General features: G+C 25.8%; 2 protein-coding genes across 2 annotated transcripts in view; one reads left to right on the top strand and one right to left on the bottom strand.

The window, feature by feature from the left end:
- The window catches only part of LOC129612344 (laminin subunit alpha-1), a 163217-nt gene that overhangs the window by 34860 nt on the left and 100400 nt on the right, over positions 1-27957 (bottom strand). The window lies entirely within an intron of this gene.
- Positions 15955-17521, top strand: LOC129612351 (tektin-B1). The gene is made up of 5 exons (XM_055525909.1): positions 15955-16279; positions 16343-16661; positions 16725-16829; positions 16895-17012; positions 17075-17521. The coding sequence occupies exons 1-5, from the start codon at positions 15955-15957 to the stop codon at positions 17519-17521; spliced, it is 1314 nt and encodes a 437-aa protein (XP_055381884.1).

The raw sequence follows: 27957 nt of genomic DNA, 5'->3' as shown, positions 1-27957 counted from the left end.
CCATTGCATTGTCAGAAATTCAATAAGGTTTTCTTTTAATAATAAGAAATTCACTTCGAATAGGCACTTAAATTTAGCTCTAAAATTCTTAATTTTCATTTTATTTTCGATTTTATTAAAACTTTTTAATTAAATTGTTTTAATTATAATAAAATTAATAAATATTAATTAAATGATTTTAATTTTAACTTCAAACTATTCTACACAATTGATATTGTTTTTGGCACAAAATACACATGATTATTTTTTATAGTTTGCATAATTTTTTCTATATTAAGACAATTAAACTTTTCATCTAAAATTTAAACTATTTCCTTTGTTGTTAGAGAAGCAATTAATTTAATAAATGGGTGATATTTTTTCAAATTTTTATTTTTTGAGTGTACTCTATTTAATATATGTCAAGATATAAGTTGTTTTTTCAGTAATAGATCAAAATTTATACGCATGTTTTTAAAATAAAATAAACGAACACGTATAGACAAATTGAAATTGCATGCACATGAAATGAAAAAAGGTCAAAACCGGTAGACTGTGAACAAATAAAAGAACGGAATCATGCAATTAATTTTAGAAAATTGATTTTGCCAAACACATTTGGTTGAAAATGGAATTATTACTTCGAAGTTAATTTTGAAATTCACTAGAAAGACCCGAAAGCTTTTCACTTGATTTTAGAAGAAAGAAGTTTGAATTTTTATTTTGGCTTGGTTTTCTGTCAGCATTGGGACTCTGAAACAACTTGGGTTTTAAACGTAAAGACATAATTTTCTTGAAGCATATAGTGAATTAATTTTTCAGTTGAATAAATTTTTACTATTTAGTGAATTCACGTCTAGACGAAATATAGAGTACAAAAATCAAAAAAATTTTGCTAAATTGTTCAAAATATTTGCTAAATTAACCCGAAATGCATTTAGTTGGAGATTACAAGAAAAGTCGTACTGATTCTTTTAAAAAATATAATATTCAAAATAAAATTGCATGAACTTAATATTTGTGACGCGTAACCATTTCCTAAATTATATTCCATATAATCACTTGCAAAGTTTTCACAATAAATAAGAACCGACTATAATAAGTCTGCAATACTGATAATAAGTACTTAATTTATGTATTTTTATATTTGACGGAAATATTCAAAGAGAATTTGTAATAGAGAAATTTAAAAAACCTAGTTGTATAATAATTAACATAATATGCGTAAATTACCATGAAAAGAAATTGTTACAATAAAATTTTTGAACGTGTTGTGAATTTGACAAATTTTCATGTCTTCCTATGAATGAATTCTGCGTTGCGTTTTTGAAAAATATTTGTAAAATTATAAAATCAACTACAAAAACAAATCATGAATAGCAAACAAATGAAGTAATTATCAAACAATATTATTTATCTGTATTAATTTGTGACTATATCTTTCAATTTATGTAAACTCGCTATATTGGCATACAATTTTTCAAGTTTGCTATTATTTTTCATTCTTTTTGTAAATAAACGATTTGAATGCAACTATTTTTATTTTTGGTGATTTTTTTTGCTTTTAAAAGATTATTACCTACCGCATTGCAATATTTTCTTTAACAAACCTAATATTAGTGTAAAGCTAATAAAAAAACAACCAGACCAGTCATAACAAATACATAAAAACGTACAAAACTTCAATCAATATACAAATAAATTGGATTCAAGTTTAAAACTCTCTACTATTCAATCATAATCAAATCGTTAAATTTTATATAATGACAGTAAGTATAAGTACACAGAAATCAAATCTATCGCACGGTCTCGTATTTAACCTATTCAGTTGAACTAAATTTTTCATGTTTAAAGTTTTTCTGTTAAAAATCATTTATCTATGGGTATCTATATTTATGTTATGCTTATATTTTTATTTAGCATTGTGTATATGTACGTATTATTACAGTAGAATTTTCTTAAGATTTTCCATTATCCTTAATTTCCTAATATAATCTCCTACATAGTTTTCTGATTTATAAACTTATTCGGTTTCCATACTTCAAATTTTTAAATGTACAAAAATTTTTAAATGTACAAATCTCTTTATAAATATAAAGAGATCAACTGTCTCAAATGCTATAAGTTATGTCAGCTGGATTAGTTTCGTTTCTTTTAATTTCCCGTAAATCTCTATTTTTCTTTTCTTTTAATATCTTATAAATTTCTAATTCTTTTAATTTCTCGTAAATTCTAATCTTATTTATGTACCACATTCTAAACCGCAACCCAAATATCCCAGTAGATTAAATTCGTAATCAGGATTTTTTTGCCGAGGTTTTACTATAATTTCCATCGTGTGTTCAAAAAAAAAAAGGTAAAAAACACAAAAGCATTGAAAATTAACTAAAATTAAAATATCAGAAGGAATTTTTCATTATACCGTGATTTCTCTATTACAGAAGCATTTTACAGAAGCATTTATAAAGCAAGCGACAGTAGTGAAGATGAAATTTTCATGTCTAAACTTTTTAACATTTTTCCTCTGTTTTTGTTTTACTGATACGTCAACGATATAATTTACATTCTCTTTCTCTGGTAAAACTAGATTTGTAAAAAATTCAAAATAACAAACAATAACAGAGAAGAGAAAATTAATAAAAACAAAAACAGAAACAGAAGAAAAATTTAATAATATGCCGTTCATTGATTTCGTATCTCAGTCCCAGTATCTTTTATTTTAGTTTTGTTCTATTTTTGTTACATGTTTTGTCTCTTTTCTATATGCCAAACGTCTGATGTTGATAAAAAGATTATAATCGATCATTCATGGTATTACGGTAGTTGGTGGTAGTTAATAAAAACATCTTCTCATTTTTACTCACTACAATTTAAATTTTTATTACTTATTGCATAAACATATGTATGTACGAGTAGTTGACGGCAGAAAAAAGAATAAAAAATTTCATCTACGCTGCATTTGCATTCAAATGTTATTGTGTTGATTTTGGGTCTTAATTTTTTTTTACTAAATTTTGCTCCATTTTCTTTTCTTTTTTTCATTTTAATATTTTGACCCTAAATGATCTTTTTGGTCTTGTACGTATCAGATTCAAAAAAAAATCCTGACCTTTACCTTAATTTTTTGTTATTATACATAAATTGGTGTATTCATACAAAATTGATAAAAGTGTATAGTCGTAAACTAAGTGCTTATTTATGCAAAGACATTTGGTGAAATGGGTTTCTCTCAACCCTTAAATATTACAACATACTAGTACCTTTATGTGTACCATGAAGTTGTTTTCTTTTAAATTTTCTGCAACGACATTGTTAATATTTTTAGGTGAACCTACATACATATGTACAAATTTGTACATACATGAGTATATATGTACATCTCAACACTGTTATTTTACTTGGTACTCTTAAATTAAATTACTCATATTTTTGTGTAAAATAACGTACCTATATGTGTTCAATATTGCTCATCCGAACGGTATGCAATTTTTGAAATATATTCGCATATGAATGAAAGTAGTATTAATAATATAGTACATAGCTAAATTAGTCTTAAAAGCAGTATTTCCAGTTGTTGAAGAGCTCATTAAGATATTTGTATAATTTTTCGCATAAAATTAAAATTTTTATTGCTTCAGTTTTCAAAGTAGCTAGATCTAAATATACGAGTAATAAAATTTGGATTTAATAATTTATTGGAATTGCAAAAGATAACCTGGAACGAACTTAAGTGGAAGCATCCAATAAAACTTCCACTTAAGTTCGTTTAGTATTCCTTAAGCCTTTATCACAGTCTTTGCTATTGTAATTCATTTGTTACGCATTTCAGCTATGCTTTTTAAAATATTTCGTATTTTACCGAAATATTTAAAATTTTATTGCGACACCACCCTAATTCTTTATTATTGCTTATTAAACAAAATATATGTGCGTATGTATACATAAATAAAGCTAATAATGGGATGGTGATTGGAAAACTATATATGTAAATGGGTTGAATATATTTATGTACATACACATATATATGTATGTGTGCACTTTACCCAAGTTTACTTGGGTTATAAAATGTAAATATTTGTTTTTTTTACCCACCTCTTGTCTCTTTCACCTATATAATTATTGTCTTACATTTTATCTGGACACTTTGATCATGAAATGAAATGGAATATAAATATTTTAATGACAGACTCTTATGTAGTATAGAACAATTATTGCATATTCCTTTTTTATGCTCTTTATACTGGAAAAGTTTATATCTTATGCACTCGCATATTTACTCTATATGTATATGATACCTTTATTTGAAAAATTCTTCATTAAACAAGTGAATTTTAGTTAAGAAACTCTTAAAAAAAATATTTTAAATTTATTTTAAGTAAGGAAAATTTATGTTGCAGAGTTTAAGTCAAAGAATTCTTTTACAAATCGCTTCATCTTTTAAAATTTCTCTAAATAAATGCAAAAAGTTAAGATTGAATTAACGAAATGTGAAAATTTATTGAAATTAATACGATAATTTCTGTTGAAGAGTTAAGAACTTCTCAAATTAAAAATAAAAACGTTAGATATGTACACTTCGTTAGATCTTTACCATAACATTTAAAATGCATATAGTTTCCGATTTTCATGCTTGTTCATATTTTGGAATTGATTATATGAAAAAAACAATCATACAAAACAGTTTTCTTAAAATATAACAAAGTTTTTCAATTTATTCAAATATCTAAAATTTTTATGTTTGCTAAAAATTTTATTTTCCTCTTTTAGTTTTTAAATTTAGCCGAAAAACCAAAACACAATTTTCTATAAAATTTTCCTGAAAATTGAAAAAGGTATAGAAAACGAAAGCAGGAAAATAAAATTATGGTAAATTACTTATAGGAAAATTTTTTTTAGATAATGAAAACCAGGAGCTGAAATCAATTTTTTTTTCGTATTTTTTTGTGTTTTTTTTTTACCTTTGTAAGGCGAAATTTCAGTTTATGCTCATATAATTTTGAAGCAACTATGTTAATGTACATTCTGAAAATATCCCTAGGAGAAATATCGTCGCCCTACCATTGTTTTGGTTTTAATATTATTTCTGCTGTCAAAATATTTTTCCTAAAAAATCCTAATGGCGTAAATATAAAGCAATCAATAACTATTAAAAAAAGGGTTTTGTATCAATTTATTTTTAACGACAATTCAAAATTACTTTAAATTTAAGACCTGATTGATGTATTGGGCAAAAATTTGAGTTTTTTTCCACGAAATTTTTGAATATATTTTTAATGAATTATATAAGTTTTAGTAAGAATAAAATAAATTATGTATTTTTAAGACAAAATTTTGATTTTCGTCAACAAAAATTGGAGTATATACAAAAACAGCATAGTTTTAATTTTTTTTATATCTGTAAGTTTGTACACAAATAAGCATTGTAAATTTGCTACTGCGTCTTCAACGCTTTGAAATAAAGGTCTAACATATAGCCTAGAGTAAATATTTTCGATCAGTGTCGAATTCCGAGTTGATTTAACCATGCCCGCCCAGGGATATTTAAAATCTAATTGAGTAAAGCTTACGAATTTTTGGCAAATGGTTTACTATAAATTCCAGATATTTGAATTTGATGTGATCGGGGCAACATTAATTTTGATATATCTGAGAAATTATAGAAGCTATGGTATTGAAATTTCGTACAAGCAAGTATGGTTAAATGACCATTATTTTCAATAAAAACTGTTGGGATATTATGAGCACTTATAGTAGATGCCATACATTTTCGAAAGTCATTGGGCCACATATTATGAAAACTATTGAAATAGCAGTGCTGAATTCATTCATTCGTACGGGTATTACAAAATTGACACGTTCAACTCTACCTATTTTTTATTTCATATCATGTAATATCAAGATGAATATTTTTAAAGAACGATCATTTTTTAAATCTAGGAACTAGCAAAAATTGAATGGTTATTAGGTTTTAGAAACTAAACCCATAATCGTAGTCGTAATAAAAAAATGCTCTAAATTTCTCTCTCATTTGAAAATCTTTTTCTCATTTGGGCAGAAAGAAGAAACATAATTAGAAATTGGAAGAGAAATTTTTTAAATACAATAATATTGAATTGAATATAAGAATTGCAGGACTTAAATTTTTTTCAATATTGTGAATTGAGAAATTAGAAAATGGTTAAATAAATTTTATTATTCAGACGGATTACAAGATTAATCAGTATATGAAAAATTAAATTCTACGTGATCTCTCTTAAAAATTTAACTCTTACGACTAGCAATTTTTTTCAAATTTTTAACTTTTTGTAATTAATCTTTCAAATTCAACAACTAATAGATTGCGTCGCAGAAAAACCATTGGTTGGTTTAAAAAAATTTCAACCAACCAATAAATTTTCCAGATAATTTCTAATAAATCTTCGTGTTAAATCTTATTTGGGAAATATTAGAAAACTTAAAAATAATATCAATATCTTAAATAATTTCCGGCTAAATATCATTAACGAACGAAAAAAATATAAAAAAAAATAAAAAATAAAATTAATTCCTCATAAGTAACGTAGTTCAAAATTTTTCTGCTTATTATATTTAAAACAATTAATTTTCGGATCGATATACCTTAAGAAAGTCAAAATCCAATTGAATAGAAAGAAAAACGCCGCAAATATCTAATGATTCAATCAATTTTAATTGAATATCTCAATTAACCTCAAGATACAGCATTTATTCCTTATATTATTTGTTACAATCGATAAACCCATATTGCCTCACATACCAATAACTAAAATTACAAAATGAAATAAAAATTACTAAAATCCAAAATCAACAAGGTGATCATAGTTAAAAAGAAAATAGAAAATGTAAATAAAGTAATACAGAGTGATTGGTGTAAGAAATTATAAATTACAAAAGGTAAAAAATGACCTTTATGCATTTATTAATTGAAATGAATTGAAAATAGTAATTATTTTATTATTAATTTTATATATATTATTTAAATTTTAGCATCAGTTAAAAAAAAATGTGAGATATGTATTTGTGGGTTGAATTCGCGATTAATTTAATGTTGCTTTTATAGTAATAATTATTATTACTTATTTTAAGTTATAATAATTATTAATCGGGAATACAATGAATTCAAGAATGAGTTTAAAATTGCATTTCATACAACGACGAATCAGTAACTGTATAACGACTTAAGATTTTGCAAGTCCAAAAAAGAAAACAAATTTTATTCTCGTGAAATAATTTAATATTTATAAATTTAAATCGCTAAACTAATACTTTTCGTTGTTTTACCAATTTTTAATCAGATTTTTTAATTGAGTTTCCAAGAAATAGTGATGAAATTTCAGTTTAATGCATTTATTGTACCTAATAACCCTGTATTTAATTAAAACGATGCCAAATTTATTATTGCTTCAGCTCTTGGATGGTGTAAACATTCGATAATAAAATTATAAAATAAAATTGCTATAAGGCATAAGTATATAAAAAAAATAAAAAAAAACACAATGTAGAAAACAGAAAACTACCACCCATTTTTAAGAGTTTTAAAAGATTTTGATAGAACCAGAACTATTCTGTTTCCTTAGCGTGTATTCATTAATCATTTGAACAATAAATAAATTCAGTCATTTTCTTTTATTAATCTTTAAAAATAAAAACGATATTTCGTTTATTTTTTTCTTAATTTAATAGATTTCATTTTGACTAAATCAAAATAAGCCGCACGCACTCACTTGCACTTATTTATTATTAAGCTTTCTTTTTATTTTTTTTTATTTTTCAGTCAAGATTTTAAAAATAATGGTTCGTGCTTTCAGAAATGAGTATCTCCAGCTATAAGAATGATTTTCTCTTATACATTTTCGACTCATTAGAACTTCACAATTATACGTTGTTACATTTTTATCTTTTACTTAAAAAAAACAAAAAGAAAAGAACAGAATGAATACACTTTATTAATCGATTTTTAATTAGTGTACTTAAACAACACTATTCACAATGAATTATTTACAATTAAACAAATTTTATTATTCAAAGCACATTGTTGAATTTTTTCGTTGTAAAATTTGAATCAAAGTAATTTTATTTTAATTTTTTTGCCAGACTAACACACATATGTATGTATAATTATATGGCCTTAATATTATGGAATTAATAAAATATATGTGCATGTTTAACGAATTTTATAATATTTTTAATTTAAAAATATACTCAAATCCAAATTAACATCCTATTTTTTACAAAATTTCATTATAGAAACCATGCCGTGCGGTTATTATAAGGATATTTTTATGTCACTTCCTTTACACAACACAACGAACTCAATAATAACTGTTCAATATACATACATATATACATTTAAAATTTAATTAATTAAGCAAACAAAATGAAAATTTTACAATATCTGGAAAATGTGATAAATAATAAAAAATTTTTTTTTCCATTTAAACACAAGATTTTCACACGCTGTGAATTCGCGACGCGACGGATTTTCGGAAATTATTAATTACTTATAATAATAAAAAAAAAGAAGAACGAGAGGAGTTCTTAATTTGCCTTCCCATATACACACACGAACATGCATAGCTAACTGAAATTAATATAACTGTTCTTTGCGAGCTTTTTATTTCCGTTATATCCGATAACTGTTATACAACAAAAAAATGAACAACTAAACGCCATGAAGTCTCGTCATATACTGAAGTAACGTTATTAAAGGAAAAACATCGACTGTATGCAGTGTAGATCAGTATTTGTGTGTGTGTGTTTTTCAAATTTGTTTTTATTAATACTTTTTTTTTATTTTGCCTGTTTGTTCGTTTACTTACGTTACTTGTTGCTGGGTTTCTTGGCTTGTTTAGATGGGATAAAAATTTAATCTTCTAAAACAAAAATGATGTTCAAGTCTCCACTATTTTTTTTTTGTTTTTTTTTTTTTCTTTTTTAGGTCGCCGTCATATTATGTGTGTTGTTGTTTTTTCAGCGTGCATGCTGTAATTTTCCAATTTTTTTTTTATATTTCCATTTTTTCCTGAATAACTGTGAAATATGTACTCACATTTAACATTTTCTATTGAAATTTAAACTTTTTCACGGTTCATGTTGCTAAATAAATTTGCTGTTATTTTATTCTAAGTTGGTCAACAATAAAAACAATTTTCATTATATAAGCAACATTTTCAATCATATGTTGAGAAACAAATTGTTGATAAAAGTTTTGGAGAATTTTCTTTATATAACCATACATACACCGGATAGTACGGAGTGATCTACACTGAAGAAGAAAAATATGAGATAAAATTCTGTATAAAATTCTGATGTTAGAAAATAGATAAGCTCTACTCAAAATTTTGATTAATTCTGATAAGAAAATAACAATATGGAATTTTTAATTTAAATTTTTGTATATTCAAGACAAGAAAAAATATATGAAATTAAAGTTGATTCAAATATGAATTGGTAAATATTGCTGAGATCATCGTTATATTCTTAAAATTTATTAGTTTTTTGAATTTGAAATTTTTAAATGAAGTTTATGATAAAAATTGTATGAATTTGAGTTAAGAATTTTTTTTTTTTTCAACTTATTCCCTATATTAAAACTTCCTGATTCAATACAATTTGAAAGAACTTACATAGATATTTTGCATAAATTGTAAATGAGTTAAAATGAATAATAATTTTTAAAGGGTATTCTTTGACAATACAGATATGCACGTACAATAAACATAAATAATTGCAAGCTAATTAGAAGTTCACTTTTTACACGTTTACGTTTACATAATTTTAATGTTATTTTCCAGAAAATTTTCAATCAATCATCAATATAGAAAAAATGGATGTATTTATTTGTAAATATATATATGTACATACATATATGATACGTGTAAAGAAAGAAAACAAAATTTTGTATGTATGTAATTTAAATATACTACATTGAGATAAATTGATACAAATAATATGTAAAAATATGATTAAAATCAATCGTTACAAAAGAATTTACTATACCCTATATTTTTGTATGTATATGTGTAGTAGTTAAGTTAAAATAATACTGGATAAAGACCATTTGTTTATAAATTATTCAAACCGTATAGATATAAAAAAAACTCGATATTTATTAGAAGGCATTCTTTAAAAAGTAAATGAGTTATGAAAAATTAATAATATTCTTGTTTACAATCAATTGAAATTTATCATATAATTTTGAGAAATTTTGAACCATTTCTCAATTTCGTAATTGACACGTATGTGTGCATATGTACGAGTAATATACACCTATGTGTGAATATGTTTAATCAGTGTCTGAGACTCAATGGTATTTAGGAACTAGAGTCAAAGTCATTTCCATTTTTTCGATCACCTTCTACATTTATATGAGGACTCAAAGTGCGTAGTTCTGCAAAGCGTCTAATCTTTGACTCTTATGGTATGGAATATGTTATATGACATCAAGAAACAATGGATGGAGGGATAACAGAAATATTAAGGATTTGTTATGGCCAAATAAGAGTCACAATTTCAAATGTAAAAAATGATTACATAAGTAATCGGGTTTCCTTCATTTCTAAAAATTGCTAGGTATGATTTCTATTAGTTTTCAACTATAAGGAATAGCATTTCTTTTTGTAATATGACGCGTTAAGACATGTAAAATTTTAAAGTAGTGTATTTCAAAAATACACCTGACCTTTGGTGCAATGGTTCAAACAAATGGAAGGACGTCTTGGGATCAAACCCCGTCAGGTCACTATAAAAATTATATTCAATATTATAACTTAATACACAATACTTCTTTAACAAGTTAGTGTACAAGTAATTTTCATATATTCATGATATTAGATAATAAAATCTAAGAAAAATGAACAATAAATACCTAATAACCTTATATATTTAATATAAAGAAAAAACTACGGCAGCCTACGACACCTACCTAGTTAAAACTCTATGACGCAATGAAACTGGGGCATGACTATCTATGATATCGCACACTAGCCCTATGCTCCTGCTAGGAGTGAAGAAAGATTAAAAAAAATTGCAAAAATACACAACTTTTTATTTAAAACATTTTCCTGGTAACTGTGTGCCCAAAATGTGAGTTTTTTGTTATTTTAAAAATTTATAATTTGTAAAATTTCTATTTTTTTACTTCAATGTTGAAATTTTTAAACTTTTTAAAATTCTTTCGGAATTAGTGTTTAAATTACAACTATTACTTCAACTCTTTTTCCCTTAAGATGTTTTGGAATTCAACATTTGATGGCAGCAAACTCTCAATTTCTAATGTACGTGCAGGGTATTTAAATAATTGCTTTTCTTTTTTTTAATGTAGTGTAGGACGTTTTGAATGATATGGAAATTGCATAAAAGAAAAAGTGAAAAAGAACAAAAAATATAATGTATACAGCTGCATTGTATCAATCTAATGAAAGAACTAGAAAAATAGAAACAATTATTAGCACCATCAGGTTTTTAGTAAAAAAAAAAAAATCTATAAGAAGAAAATTTCGAAAAACCGAAAAAAAAAAGAAAATATTTTTTGAAATTTCACAATTAACTATTTTTTTTTTCTTTTTTGATGGTATTATCTTAGCAATATCCTTGTCAATAAGATTTCTGACATATTTCAGGTGTTGGTGTACTCATACGCATAATATATGTACACGTTATATATGTATGATGTTTGAAATCTGTATGAATATATTTCTATACTCATTTGTATGTACATTTATAAATTATTTAAAAATAAAACACGCAAAAAAGTTTATGAAAAATTTCTTATTATGGTGAAACTTTTCACCAAATTAAAAATATTTTAAGAAACTTAACATAGTAGATGGAGCCTGTGATAGATACTTTGATGCTATATTTAATTTTCATAATTTAATTGTTATTCTGTTCAGTATTCAATGATCAATCAATATTGAAGAACAATCACTGTCATGTTTATGCACAAACGTATATATATATCTGCATTATTATTAGTAAAGGTGCGAAATTTTCTTTATATTTTATGTAAGCATACCTACATACAATATAATATTGCGTGGTATTTAGCTTTAGAATCTTATCTTTTATACAAACAAGAATTTTATTCAAGGGTTCAGTGCACAGAAAGAAATAATATAATGTAGAAGTTTTAAAAAAGTATTTTTTTATTGTCTGTTTATTTTAATAATTTTTTTTTTGTTTAATGTTTTTCTCTGTGTTCTATTTGATTTTACTTTCGCAATTTAAAGTAGGAAAAAAAAATAGTTTTCTTCCGTATGATAAATGCATATAATCGTTTAGTTGAATATAGAATGACAAAGGCTGCTTATATTTACAAAAAAATTATAGTTCTTTTACTCTTGTGTGTTTGCGGATGCAGCAGATACAAGTTTATAGGAACAAAGTATACGATATTTACATATAATATGTACGTGGATTCACATATAGTTATTGTTCAACTTTTATAATAATTTAAGATTTAGATAAATTTAGAGATTCTTTGTATATCATTGTACATAGTTTAAGTTTAAAGATAGAGCATTGTCTTGACTCTCCTTTCCTTATATGATCTACCTATATATATATATATATATACAAAGAAAATAACTATTTTGTTTTTTCTTTAATCTTTGTATAAATGCAGTTATACAAATATTTTTAACTTTATTTTTCTCTGTAAGATACATAAGATGGTATAAGAGAGTTTGTGTACTTATAACAGGCAAAAATTATAATTACGTGTTATAAGTGCATTTGTGTACATAATATGTATGTATGTACTTGAATATTTACACTTTTTTTTGTGTTACAAAATATAATCCAAGTTAAAAAAAACGATTTCTTGTGCCCACATAGATAATTAGACCGGAAAGAAGTGAATTATGTTTGTTGATTTTTCATTTAAATCTTGCGAGTGTTAAATGAATAACTGACTTTAGGTTTAAATTTAATTATATTTCTTACACGTAATTATATTTGAAGAGGTTTTTGTTTCAGAATAAATAATTTTTAACTTAAAATTATGGTAAGAGGTGATAGATACACGTATGTGTTCTTTTCTAACAAATATGTATGTATATTTTTTTATAATCTATTTAAAATTGTTAGCTTCATTGCAACTGGCGTTCCCGTTTGAGTGCACGCAAAAAGCAAACATAAATAGAAAAGAAAGCCAGAATGGGCGAATTTAAAATTCAAGTTTTATTTTTCTTCAAAAAAATCCTATCATTAACAATTAGTATTACAAATTTAAAATTTTAATACAACTCGTTGCCCATTAATCAACGTCTGTTTGTAGGTTTATTTTGGAAAAAAGGTAGAATTCAAAAACTTTTACGACTTTAAAACGCAGAAAGTCTATTTTAATTCGTACAGACCAGGAATAAAAATAACACTTGGAAACGTTATTCCTATTGATGATCAAATCTTTTCCAGAAGTCTATTTATTTTATTTTTAATATGCACATGCATTATTTCATTTTGACAATTTTTTTGCTAGGGCAGTAATTGTAACTTCCATTAGCAAGTATTTTACACTATACTTGTGAAATTTTTCGAATATTCGAAATAATTGCGGGTCAGGATTAGGGTCTGAAAAATTATTATGTTAAAAATTGTTTAGTTAAAATTCTTAGTTGATTTTGTTATTGTGTTTGTGTCATAAATAGTTTTAAATGCTATAACGATAAGTCCCATATCTTGCCAATTGTAGTAGAAAGTCGACTCGTTGTTAGCGCGGTTTTAAAGAATTTTGATTATTTTGGTTAGATTATTTAAGTCAGTGCCTTCCATTTTTGAAGTTTAGATAGAAAACTTATAAAATTTCTAAGAATGAAGCATTATTTTTTTGGGGTTCACTAATTTCAATATGTCATCTACTTCGTAATTGTTCTCCGTCATTTTGTGGCATATTTTGTTCTTATTTTGTGAATATTTATTTAAGCCAAATTTTCAGTAGTCAATCCGGAGCTTATTTCCATGAACTAACAATGGTTTGACAATGTATTTATAATAATACTCTTTTCTTTTCTCTCAATTGTAATCCCTAGAGAAATTTATTCAAATTACATTCTTAATATTTTTAACAATTTACACACTTTAAAAAATGGGCGTCTCAAAAATTAAAATGAACATCTTAAAAAACAATGAAAGAAGAAAATCAGTAAAATAATTTATTTGTACAAATATGTAGAGGAATGTGTCTACAATCTCTTTGAGATAAAAATATTTGCGCAACCCAAAATATGTATATGAACGCATTTAGATAACGTACAGATTTTTTTTAACTCGTTCGCTTACCTTTTTAAATTTTTTTTAATTCTATCACGACTTCAATGAATTTTTCTTACAATTAAGGTGAAATTTTTTATTTTTTTATGTTTTTTTAGATTTTCGGGAAAAAAATGCTGTTTTATGTAATTTTTTTGTAAAAGCAATTTATGAAAAATTTTCAGAAAAAAAAAAATTTGTTCTTGTTTTCATTTTTCAAACGGCTCTATAAAGGTTGAATTATCATAATTATATTTTTTTTTCACTTGTACTTGATCTTGTGAAAACATTAAAAAATTTCAAGGTGTTCCGTATACCAAGTACTTCCTTCTTTTATCATTTCATAACAGAATATATGAATTAAAAATTAGTAGGAAAATATTGCTTTTCAGGCAATTCCTTAAGAGATTTGAATATTAGACACTTCTAATTGTTTTATTAAATTTCTCAATTATCGAATAGAATCAGTTTTTAAATCGCTCAGTTTTTCTTAAAATATAAGGTCATGACCAAGGAGTAGCTTTGAACACAATCAACTATGAAAGTAATCAAATTTCAAATAAAAGGATAACATAAATGGGTATGAGCAATGATAAACTAGCTGAGAAATTGTTAAAAAGCAAATTATACCATTTACAAACAGCAATTGTGTACCAACAATTCAAAATTGGAACCAAAAAACTAGGAGTTTAACCTATGCGCGATTGAATACCTTGTATTGCGTATCGTTTAATTTTTATTTATCAGATAAAAATCGTTGTTATGTACACAATCATTACCATTGTAAAGCTTTTGCTTTTGATGTTATCTTTTATAATCGATTGCCATCAAAGATTATCGCCTTTATATCAGTCATACTTTTATACATACATATGTATATAAATCGGCATTTTATTTTGTAAAAAAAGAAACGAATAGAGTTAACTTTTTGAAAGAATCAGGTTTCTTGTATGATTTTAATGCGTTTTTCATGATGGAAGGTGGAAGGTAGATGAGTCAATCATCGAGTATTTATTAAAATATTTGTTCGTTTTTAATATTCTTAACAAAATAAATAATATTCCAAAGTGTATATTAATTTTCTGAACAGATTGAGCTCTACAACGTAATTTAATTTAAAAAGTCATTAGAAATCTCTTCCTGATTTTTTCTAAAAAAGAAACTTTATGCAATACAAACTGGTTTACAAATTCAATATTCAATAACATGTATAGGAATGTTGTTCAAAGGAATATTCAGGATGTTGGTTTTGGCGTCACGAATTTTGCACATTCCTTTATATAATCAAAATTATAAATTCCTATGGAAACCGAAAATGTGCCATGGTTTTTTTATTTAGTTTTTAAATACGTTTGTATAAAAATTTTCAACCACTATTAATAAATTCTTTTTTATAATGTTATAGTTGTTAACAGTTCCCTTAGGAACCTACTTCAATAGTTTATTGACTTAATAGTGTGGGTTAATTCTTTGAAATATAACTGGAACCAAAATTTAATACAAAATTTCATTTCAACAAAGAATCAATGCTTGAAACTTTAAAAGCAAATTTAATTTTTATTGAAATTTAAATATTTTTGACTTTTCCAATATTTTTAAAACTTTTTAACAAATTTTCAAAATAAAATTAAATAATTTTTTAATTTTTTTCTACAACATACATACTTAAACTTTTGATTGATTGCAAATAAATTTTAAAAAAATAAAATGAGTTACGATGAAGTTGTTGTATTGGAAAAACCACTCCAACATTTAGGACTGGGCGATTGGAATTCTCGAGTCTCACAATTGCGTAATGTTGCTGAAACTAAAAATGATACAGCTTTTCAAATGCGTCATGATGCTCGGACTTTGCGAAATGAAACACGCATCGAAGCTGATTGGACTAACTATCAAACAAATATAGCATTATCAGAGCGAAAAGCCGAAATTGAACGCTGGAGAATTACAATTCAGCAAATGTTGAGACGCATTGAAAATGAAATGCAATTGTTGCGAGAAGAAAAGGCTACAACGGAACGAGAACTGCAAGGTTTGTTCATATGCATACAAAAAATAATAATAAAAATATTTTAAAATAAATATTCTTTAAAAGCAATGACAATTCCGCTTGCTGTTATAAGCGAATGCTTAAGCGCTAGGGATGGTCGGCTAGGGTCTGAATTAACCTATGATGAGGCTGATATCGAACTTAAAAAAGAACTGTCCATTGTTGAAAATAATATGAAACAATTACGTGATCAATGTCAAGGCACATGGGATAAACTGAACCGACTAGAAGATGTTCATTTCAAATTAAGTTTAGAGATTACAAATAAAATTGAAGCCGAAGAAGTCGATATCGCACAAATTGATTTGAATAAATTTGCTGCATGTATAACGTTTAAGCCTGATCCAATAAGAAATCCAAAAAAGTATTTATAAAAATTTTAGGTTTAATTATTCAGTTTCTATAAGTCAAATGGATTTATTTTCAGTTGTGTTACGTATGAAGCGTGGCTGGATCACACTAAAAATATCAAGCAAATGGCAGATAATGAATTAGCTGATACATATGCTATCCGTGAATCACTTTTTGTTTGGTAAGAAAATATTTTGTCTTTTTAATACTTTATAAACGAATAACTTCTAATTTTTATGTTCTTAGTCGGGAAAAAGCTAAAAATATTTTAAAGGCACAATCAGATAAAACGGAGCAAACCCTTCGTAAAAGAATTTTTGAAATACAGAGAGCAAGGAACGAATTGGCTTGGCAAAAATTTAAGGTAAGGAATTTGAAACTTCTTATTCTTAATAAATATCTCAAAAAAAAAAAAAACTATTTTAGCAAGCTGAAGAAATTGAAAGAGTTAAATGCGAAATAAAGACATTGGAGCAAGCTTTACTTGATAAAACAAATTCTTTAAAATTGGCTGAAACAAGATTAGAAAATCGTGCCCAACGTTCTGGTATCGAATTGTGTTTGGATGAAGCACATGAAAAATTAGTTGATGAAGTTATACGTTTACGTAATATTCGTCGTCTCTTAAATGAAAAAATTGATTGTGCTAAAACGAATTTGAATTCGTTGGCTGTCCATCTAATAAAACTTGAAGAAGATTTAAATAATAAACAACACGCTCTTATGACAGATATAAGATCTTTAGATCTACGTTGTCAATTAAAGAAAGGACCAACAGATACACAAACTGATCGTAATATAAAATTGGTTAAAATGGAAGATGAAATCCCAAATTCCCACAAAGAAATTTTGTCATCGCATAATTTGCTTTAATTTTATAAAAATCAAAATTTCTCTAATATTTATCTAAATACGTGTGTTATATAAGATACAATTTGACAAATAAATTTCAAGTAAAATAAATTGATCTACTTTTTCATTACATTTTTCTACTACTTACTATTTTCAATTAAAAATTGCACCTTACTCGTTTCCCATTATCATTCAAACAAGAAATTTGCATTTACAATTCGCATGGCATAAAAAATCAAATATTCCGACATAAAAAGTGCCAGTCACGTTATCGACAGATTTTAATTCACTAAATCTTTTGATTTAAGCAAAGCATATAGATATTTCGCCAGCAATAACTGTCAATTTAAACGTTAATTCACATTTTAGAATATTGAAATGAAAATTTTGTACTGAGTATCATTTCACTGCGCGGTGTAGTTTTAAATCTGCATATTTTTATTTAGGCTGCTATGAATTTAAATTAAAATTTGCGTTACTAAGAATTTTTTCTATTTTCAAAAAATTCATTATGTATGTATGTACATATGTATACTGATTTGGAAAAAATATTAGGATCACACGCTAAACTACTCAATATAAAATGATAATGATAAAACATTATTATTTTGTATTTAAGTATGCACTTACGACAAAATAACTGTAAACTAAAGAGAAGTTTCTCTATATAATGTGGTAAAATATTTAAATATGGTAAAGGATTTTTCACTTTTAATTTTTATTCGAATTGATAAATTATTTTTGACATTTTAACTATTTTATGTATAATATTATGATCTATATTAAAATAAAAAAATTGTCCACGGCATTAAATTTTAAGCATTTGTTTGGTAAATTCCGTCCGATATGTCATCGATCATTCGTTGTATATTTCAAAAACTACAGATGCTCCACAGAAAAATATAAAGTTTCAGAGCACATTATCTCGCTGACTAATTCTCAGATCCAAATCTTGAATTTAATTGTTATTTGGGCTTTAGTTTTTCTATTTTAGTGAAACGGTAAACCAGACTGAATTTTTTTGATGTTGCCAGCTATCAAAATCATTATTACTCAGATAATGAATAATAATGTAAGTGTCAAAAACAAGAAAAAACAACTAATAAAAATATCACTCGTTAGAAGTAATAATTGCAAATGTTCTTCAATGTCAAGTTCAAATCAATTTTATTGCAGTATAATTTTCAGGCGTAAAGTAACCAAGTATAAAACAAAATATATTTATTCCTAATGAATTCTTGTGTGTAAAAAATGCGTTTTTTAAGTTTTTTTTTTATTAGAAATTCAAATTCATTTTTTTACGATTTAATTTTAAAAAACTTCTTCTGAAACTTATATAACTTTAACAGTTTGCGTGTTACAACTATGGGAGCATATTTTGGACCAATTTGTCTAATCTATGGTTTCCTTTAAAGATATACAATATAACCAAAAATAGAAAATTGCAGCAGTAGTTTATTATACATGCACATAAATGAAAAATTTGCATACTTTTAGGACCAACATATTTTTCAAGTTATTTCTTACATATACATACCTTGTGTATAGCTTATGATTTTGCTGTAATAATATAATAATATGTACATTATATTCGAATATTTATTTCTTCACCCGGAAATAATGTAATCTCGTAAAATTAAGTGTTCCTATTCTAATTTTGCACAAATATTAAATTCACAAATATAAAAATTTCAAATTTATTACGACTTTCCCTTACAAGCTTTATCACTTTTTTTCAAAAAATGCTGGTTAATTAAATAATAAAAAGAAGAAATTGTATTCCTTCTAATGCAGGTTTACTTCCTTAAATGTTTTTAAATATTTTTTTATATAAAGATATTTGTAAATTTCGCGTTGTATACAATGCTCAATATATTTTATTATGAACATTGTACACAACTCACGTTCAGTTTGCCATTTCATTTATATACTCATTCTTTGATTAAGGATCTTAAGTAATATCGTTTTAATAAAAATGAATTTTTGTGAAATATGGTATGCAGATTTATTCAAATTATAAAATTTTTAAAAAGTAAATGTTAAAATTTCCCAATTATAATAACTTGACAATTACTCTTGAACAATTTGGTAATTGAACTTTTGGCAACAATAAAAAAATTTCTAAAATTCTTTTGAAATATAATTTAAATAAATTAATAAACAAATAAAAATTATACACATGGCTATTTCAACTTTATAAATTACTATTTGTGCGTGATTTGATAAAGGATTTTTATTTATAATCGCTGTCCTTATAAACCAGTAAGTTATGAATGAAACCAATTTTCTTTAGCTATTAAAGAGCTTTGTCTCCTAACTAATGCAATTTATTTATATATAAGTCCGTTGACAAAATAAATTTTTGTATATTAATAATATTTCAGCGAAACACGCACATATGTACGTAAATTATTGAATAAGAATTGGCATAAAAATAGTGCAACCTATCATTAATTTGTATGTGGTGAAGCATAAGAGTTCATCGGTACCTGCATAATAAATATTTTTATACTGTAAAATTATTTTCTTTACAAACTATTGAGATTTTATTATAAAACTAAATGAAATATGTATTTGCTAAAAATTAACGAGAAAAAAATCAATCATAAGGAGAAAATATTCAATTTTTTTTGTGGAATTCAAATCCTAATCAGATAATTTGCACACATATGTACATACTTATAGCTCTTATATACGTAAATATAGGAAATTTATTAAATGAACTCTTCAAAAAATCAAAAATAAAAACAAAAATAAACAAAGATCCTTTTTAAATTTGTGATTAGAACGCATTTCTAATGTGAGATATTGAAGCACAGATATTGTGAATAGTTGTCTTTTATTTTTTTGTTCTTCAATTTTTATGTTAAAAATTGCATAATTTTTTATTTATACACATTCATCTTTATATAATTTACATAAAGAATGGCTATTTTTCCTGTTAGTGTTTAAATTACAAGATACAAAAATAAAAGAACAAAAACAAAATAAAAATTGTACGAAGTTAACAGTTACAGCTTGCAATTTCGTTTTAAATGCATTTGCCACATTAAAAACCTAAAGTACTTATGTAATATGTATTTAACTGTAAGTGTATGCATATATGAAAAATATTACAGTCAGAAAGAAAAAGCAAAAAGAAAATTCCACGGCGCCTTAAGGTAAAAATGTGCGAGAGTGAGACTTTTTTTATACCCAAATGTTTGCAGTTGTTGGCTGTTTTTGTTTTTTTCCTTAGTAATGGCCTATTGAACTTTATTTGATAAAATATAAACATAAGTACATAAATTATAAGTAAAGTCTGTTCTTTCAACTAGACTTTGAAGTTAAAAATTTCAGTTGGTTGCTTTTTTTTCAATATTAAAGTAATATTCAAGTGCAAAATAAAACAAAAAATTGAAAGACAAAAAAAAATTGGAACCTAAATTCAAGTGTTGCGAGCCTAAAAGAAAATCTTTTTATGAATATCCGCAAAAAAAATAATTTTTTTTTTATCACTTATATTTGTTTTCTTTTTTGTTTTATTTTTTTTCTATTTCATTTTGTGTATTAAATATTAGTTCAAGTGCTATTGAATTTTCAGATGATGGAACATTATTAGAGCGAGGAAATTTTGTTCGAAAATCATTTTCTTGAATTTTTAAATCGCATAGTAGGTTATAATTAACGATAATTGAATTCATGTGTTATACATAATTATCATTTTAGTCCAACTTATGGTATTCGCAAAGAGCGTACAATATTCGTAAATACCCTCAAATACAACAACATAAAAGAAAGGATTATTCAAGACCGAAAATTTTAACTCTACTTTTTGTTTCAAAATCATTTTGGAACTGGTTAATTTTCTGTGGGTTAGACACATATATATAAAAGTTTTTTCTGATTCATAAGAGTTTCGAAGAAGTTTTTTCGAAAATTCATAATGAAGTTTACTATAATTAACGTGAATTACGAACCGAAACTTTATGTTAATTTCCAATGTATTTAAACCACTTTATTTATAAATTGAACTTTATGAAAAAATTAATAAGCAAAAGTATAGTAAACCTTACTGTAGAGTAGTGGAGGATATCTAAATATCTTATTTTATTTACCCAAATTTTAATTAATTTACGACAATGTTCAATTCGGCATTATTTTCAATTGTTTGTTGTTATATTTGCAAAAATAAATTCGGGTTAAATCAATTGTTTATAAAGTAAACTTTTTCCTAAACAACTAGAAATATGTTTTTAAAAATTAATCTACTAGCTAATTAACGTGTTAACATAATGGTCAAATCTCAGGTTAATAACTTACTTATATGATAAATAATTATTTTTTTTTATTAAAACATGGCATTTATCTCCCGTTTTTTGCTTTTATATAAATTTGGAAATACTTGCAGTTTCGGAAATGTAAAACTCCGAAAACTAAAATTTTACAAATTTTAAAAAGGCGATAACTTGGGAGATAGTGTGGTTGGAAAAAAAATTCCTTCTTACAAAATAAATTGTTTATTAACTTCTAAAGTATTAGATATTAGATATCAAATTCAGGTTCGTACGTTTATCGCTTAGAAGAAAAATGGTATCAAAAATTTGAAAAGAAGAAAGCCATTTCGTGATTGTAATACATACATATGTATTTTACTATGCTATATACTGCTAAAAGAAGCCAGTTGTTATTTTTTTGCACTTGCAGAATTTGAAAGATCTTTGTGGATTCGGTACAATAAATAGTTAAACATTAGTATTTTTTTGGTTTTTGGGAGTTTATAACATTTGTATTTTTTGGATTTTTGGGAGTTTATAACTTTTAGAGAGCGGAAGATAGATAAAAATTTTCTTTTAGAGAAATAAGTTTCTGGTAATGATCTATTCATATACAAATTTCAACTTTCTATCTTAAAAGATGTAAAAGTTTGGTAAATGAACATACGGTCAGAAGGAAACAATCAGAGTAGTTTCACTCTGAACTATTTCAATTTTTTTTTAAAATGCTAAAAAGTGATTTATATCTCACTAGTTGATTGTTTTTTTTCGATGTTTCAACAAAACTGCTATTCATTCCATCATATTTTTTGATTTTTTACAACAATATGCAATAAAGAGGTCATCTCTTTGACTTCTTAAGAACACAATATTGTTGAACAATTTTATTTCATCTAAGCGTATCGCACCTATATTTTACAAGACTCATAATTCATTTTCAATTCTATTTTAATAATTTTTTTAATAGTGTATTTTTCCTTTTAACTTTTAAACAAGTACAAAAAAGAATGCTCCATCTGGCATATTAGAACAGAAACTTTTTAATATAATATAGAGTTTTTTATAATGTTTTAAATGTGTGTATAATGCACGTATGAATGTACGTTGTGCTTTTAATTTTCCGATAGAGGTGAATATGTTTTTTTTCATTTTATTTTTGGTCTTTACCAAGAGATTTTCTCTTGAAAATTCTTTTTAATGAAAAGAATACGAAAAAAAAAATTTTAAATTTAAATTTGTTACAAGTGAATTTAAGATTTATGATTTGTAAAATATTAAATTAAAAAAACGAAATAATAAAATTACAACAGCCATATTATTTTCGTACACGTACACACAGAGGGCAATTTGGTATTGTTTGCAAAATAATCTAAACATTTAAATCTTCAAATACATGCAATTATAGCATTCAATTATATATACACACGATACATACATATATGTATGTAATAAATTTCTTTACATACATTTACTTACATAGACGAATAAAAATGCTTTATGTCATGAGATATCACTTTGTAAAATCTATTTGAAGAAACACACATTTTTTATTCACTGCGAAATGATGCACAGCTCTGTGTCATGATGTTATGTACAAGTGTATGCAATAATAAAAAATACATAATTATATATACATATATTATGTATTTATAAATGTTGAAAATTACATCGCCAACTTTTTAGAAATGGTATCAAATGTTAACCATACAAACGAAATCAGGCAATTAAATTCGTTGAAGAATCTCTGTAAACTGTAAAATACTCAGGCTCCAGAACTATGGTTTAAGGCCGAAATACAAAACGCCACTTTTTTGTAATTAAAAATGACAACTTAAGTTGCAAATATCATACATTCCAGTGTGCAGCCTTAATAAATTAATTTTTTGCTAAAATTAAGGAGCACTTTATTTTTGGTATTCGCATTTCCATGATTTTCACTATTTTTTCCTCCAAAAAACATAAATTTAAAATTCCAATAAGAAAAATGTAAAATTTTTAATCAGCGGTAAATGTAGTAAAAACAGGGAGAATAATTGAGATATGTATCTTAAGCGATAGTAATTAAGTTCCTCCTCCAGAAAAATTTCAAATTGATAACATTCATTGTATAGGGGGGCAGACAAATTCAGACACTCAACGTATGATGGACTAAATCAAACTATTTATTTGGATCTTCGAAATTGTGAAATAATTAATTTCACAATCCCGGAAACAGAAATAAATTATGAAAATTATTATTAATTGTTATTCATATCTCAAAATAATTTAATAAGTTTAAAAATAGTAATTTATTCAAGTTTATTAAATCAAAAGTAAAACACTTTAGATAATAAATAGAAAGAGAAACAAACACATTACCATAAAAACCGCTATCTTTCATGTTAAAATTCCATTTGTAAAGCATTCCCAACTGATTTAAAAAATAAAAATTATTTCGGTCTTCAACATATTGCTCTTCGTACACAACCAAAATATTTAACTTAGTCATTTCGGGATTTTCGCCTGTCAAAATAATCAAAGTGTCAAGTGTAAAATTTTTGTTCCTTGAGGTCCTAGTTTTGTTAATTTTTTACTCGAAATGCAAAGTTTCACATTGCCACATTACAAACCATTGATTTGGTAGATTGTATTTTTAATTTTTAGTTGATTTCGGCTATTAATCGGCCTTAAACACAAATGAATGCAAATTTTTTCTTGTTTTTGTTTTTTTGATGTATTTTTATTTCATTTCCTTCTAGGTCAAGAGAAACAAACGAAAAAAAACTGAACAAAAAGGAAAATGAATTTCATTTGAAGAAAAATGAATTTCTAGAACCACACGTATGAACCTAGGTAGACCTGCCTATCCACAAACAATCATAATGTTGTTAGATAATAATTTATTTTAATACACAAGTTATGTATGTATGCTTATCTTATAGTATATTAATTTTATGTATTTATTTTTTATGATTTGGTTCTTTTTGTTTTGATGAAATATGAGGCGCAAAGCTTGGATCACTGTCGACGGGTTCAAAATTGAAATCTCTTTTTTTTTTGGCTGAAGACAAACAAGACAAACAACAATAACACAAAAACAGATAAGTAAAAATAATTTTCCATGTAGACACATAAAGTTGTCGAGAGTTACTGCTCTCCGTTCCTGTTGCAGACAGATTATAATAGCAATGATATTGATAATGATTAAAAGAAAACTGTTACGTTATGAGTATTTTAAGAAGTGCATAATGATAAAAGCGTGCAAAAAAATTTCTTCTTTCCATCCAAGTATTGCATACAATACGGTTTTACATACACCCTGACGCTTGTGAATACGTGTCAGTGACGAAGCTTGACATTTTTTAGAAAGGTATACATCCAAATCATTATTTCATTAAAATCATTTTTACCGACCGTATTGTGTAAACAATAGGTAGGTTATGTGATGGCAACAAATTTTGCATATCGAGTTTTCGATGGGAACGTACTTCTCCATAGTAGGGAAGTGTAAGTAAACTATTTTTAGCAACCTGTCGGTCTGTCGATCTGTGTGTGCACGCGTGTATCTCAAGTTCGGCTGGACCGATTTTGATGAAATTTTATATGTAAGTTTATTTCCACCATAGCACGGATTGATCAACTTTTGGGGTATATCAGGCCTCGGGAACTGCACTTTTTAGTGGTCCTGTTTTACATTTTTGAACATTTTGAAGAAAATATTCAACCGATTTACTTGAAATTTTATATATAAGCTCAGATCCACCGTCCGCGAAAATTCCTAACTTTTGGAAGAAATCAGGTATCAGCAACTGGACGTTTACTACGGGCCAAATATACATTTTTGTGTATATAAAGAGAAATAATCAACCCATTTCATTGAAATTTAATATTTGAATTCCTCGTATTAAAACAATGAACATGTAAATTTTTTGGAAAGATCAGTGCCCGAAAACTGATCTGCGGGCCGATTTTACATTTTTCACCATATCTACAAAACGAATTGATGGAATTTCTTGAAATTTGATATTTGAGTTCTGGTTGTTACCGAAACTAACTGGCGAGCATTTCAGGGAATTCGGGTAGCACAAAGCGAAACTCTACTAAGAGCCAAGTTTACATTTTTTTAGGTATGTTAACTATAAGCTTACTATTGTCCTAAAAATTGAAAAGAAGTATTTAACAGACATTGTTATAATATTCTGTAACACTTTCATTTAACTAGACAATACACAATACGGTCGGTTATGTGCTGACCACATCAGATTTTTTATATTGCGGTATGATAGTAAGATCAACTATGATCAATTCAGTAAACTATGGTGAAATTGTACCCACTTTTTATTATACATTTCATGGTTTTATTTCATGGGTTCTCTTATAACAGGAAAATATTTTGTTTAATGTTTATATGCTATTAATTGTGATGTAAGTAGAGCATTGATCAAAATTGTTGGCATGATGATGTAAGAGCAACATTTTATGTTAAAAAATTAGGTTGATTTGATGAGTTTAAATGAATTTTTTTATAGATCCAAATTCCAGGGAAAGTACTTATTTCGTTGAATGAATGAAACCTACGCCTCTGATATGTATAGGTAAGTACTTGTCATACATGAATTTAAATTTTCATTTTTTTATTCTTTGTATTTTAGTAATACTATATTTTTAATGATGTATGAATGAATGGATGAATATGCGAGATAAAGATAAGAATGTGACCGCTAAAAAGAGTTTTCAATTTTTACGCTTTTTAAATATATTTTTTGTTGTTTTTGTTCTTTATTATTGAATAGTTAATGGGTAAATGCTCGAAGTATAATACAAGTTAAAAATTTTTAGATAAGAGTAGCAGGTTATGTAACTGGTCTTCTTGTAAATTTTTTCAAAAAATGAAAAAAATAAAAAAAAAGAAGTTCAAAAAGTAGCTTGTTATTTGAAATTTACATGTTACGAACAGCTACAGTTGTATATAAAGATTTCAAGTCGTTTATGAGTATTTTTATGATAACTTTGGTGTACGTACACTAGTGGCCAGCTAAATAAGACACCGCAATTTTTACAAATTAAAACAGGAAATTTTAATGTTTACCACCGTGCTAGAGAATAGAGTTGATTGCAAGACTCATTTTTCCGACGAGAAACATAGCACTTACATAGTACTATAGACTCTATTAAACTTACTTTCATCAATCCGCAATATATTTTTCCATTATAAAAATGGTTTTTCTTTTTGCAAATTCTAAGCAATGTTTTATATTTTTTAAAGACACAAGACGTTTCTTCTTGGCAATGCACCGTCTGAGTCCTGCGTCTAATAAACGTCTTCTAACAGTTCTCATAGACACTTCTAAATTTAAATCTTCTTTCGGCTGTTGCCGAATCTTGGTAAAAGAGTAAGAAAAGAATCTTTTTTACTTAAACGTACTATAGTTCTATTTTTTTTGACCGTTGTTTTTTTTGATTTAAGCTTTATAACTTTTCCAAAAAATTGTTGGTTTTGTACAAAACAATGAAATCTTCCAACCAGGGTCAAAATTTGGCTATTATTAGTACATTTTTCAAACATACTACAACTTAACCGCCTTTCATCTGGAGTTCAGTGTTTTTCTCTCCCCATTTTCCTATTTTATGAATACTTCCACAATATTTCTTAGCAAAATTTATTTCTTTTTAATATAGAAGCTCTAAAATTCCAAAAACTTAATGAGTGTTAGCTTTTACTTTCAAAAATTATTAAAATAATTGCTACTTTCCACACTGTCTTATTCCACAGTAAGTGAACCAGTTAATTTAAGGTGTCTGTTATATCGAAAACAAAAACTTCCGTTATCTGCAAAACTTTTTTTTAAATTCTGTAAGCTAATATCAAAAAAATTATTAACCAATGCTTTTGAAATTCTGAGAGAGGAAGGCAGTATGTCTCAAAATTAATATTAGCTAGGGTGTCTTATTTAGCTGGCCACCAGTGTATGTAGAATTTAACACAACCGATTTGTAACATTTTACAATTATACAAAGGAATAAAAATTGTCACTTCTTTAAAAAAAACTCAAGCTTTTCAAGAAAGCTTCAAGATTCTTCATTTTCCATAATTCATAAAAAAATTTTCTACTGAATGAAAACAGGAAATTATAATCGTACTAACGAATTTGCAGAGTTCGTAATTTAACAGAAGAATTTCCAAAATTTAAAAGTATTTTATTTTCTATCCTATGCGGAAAA

Source organism: Condylostylus longicornis, unplaced genomic scaffold (assembly GCF_029603195.1).
Source record: "Condylostylus longicornis isolate FDR11 unplaced genomic scaffold, ASM2960319v2 ptg000072l, whole genome shotgun sequence".
NCBI classification, from domain to species: domain Eukaryota; kingdom Metazoa; phylum Arthropoda; class Insecta; order Diptera; family Dolichopodidae; genus Condylostylus; species Condylostylus longicornis.
This window is presented reverse-complemented; position numbering and strand designations above follow the sequence as displayed.

Excerpts from the sequence above, each read along its gene's own strand:
- LOC129612351 (XM_055525909.1), top strand. The coding sequence starts at position 15,955 with ATGAGTTACGATGAAGTTGTTGTATTGGAAAAACCACTCCAACATTTA. Across the intron at positions 16,662-16,724 it reads CCAATAAGAAATCCAAAAAA|TTGTGTTACGTATGAAGCGT; the intron begins GTATTTATAAAA and ends ATTTATTTTCAG. Across the intron at positions 17,013-17,074 it reads TGGCTTGGCAAAAATTTAAG|CAAGCTGAAGAAATTGAAAG; the intron begins GTAAGGAATTTG and ends AAACTATTTTAG.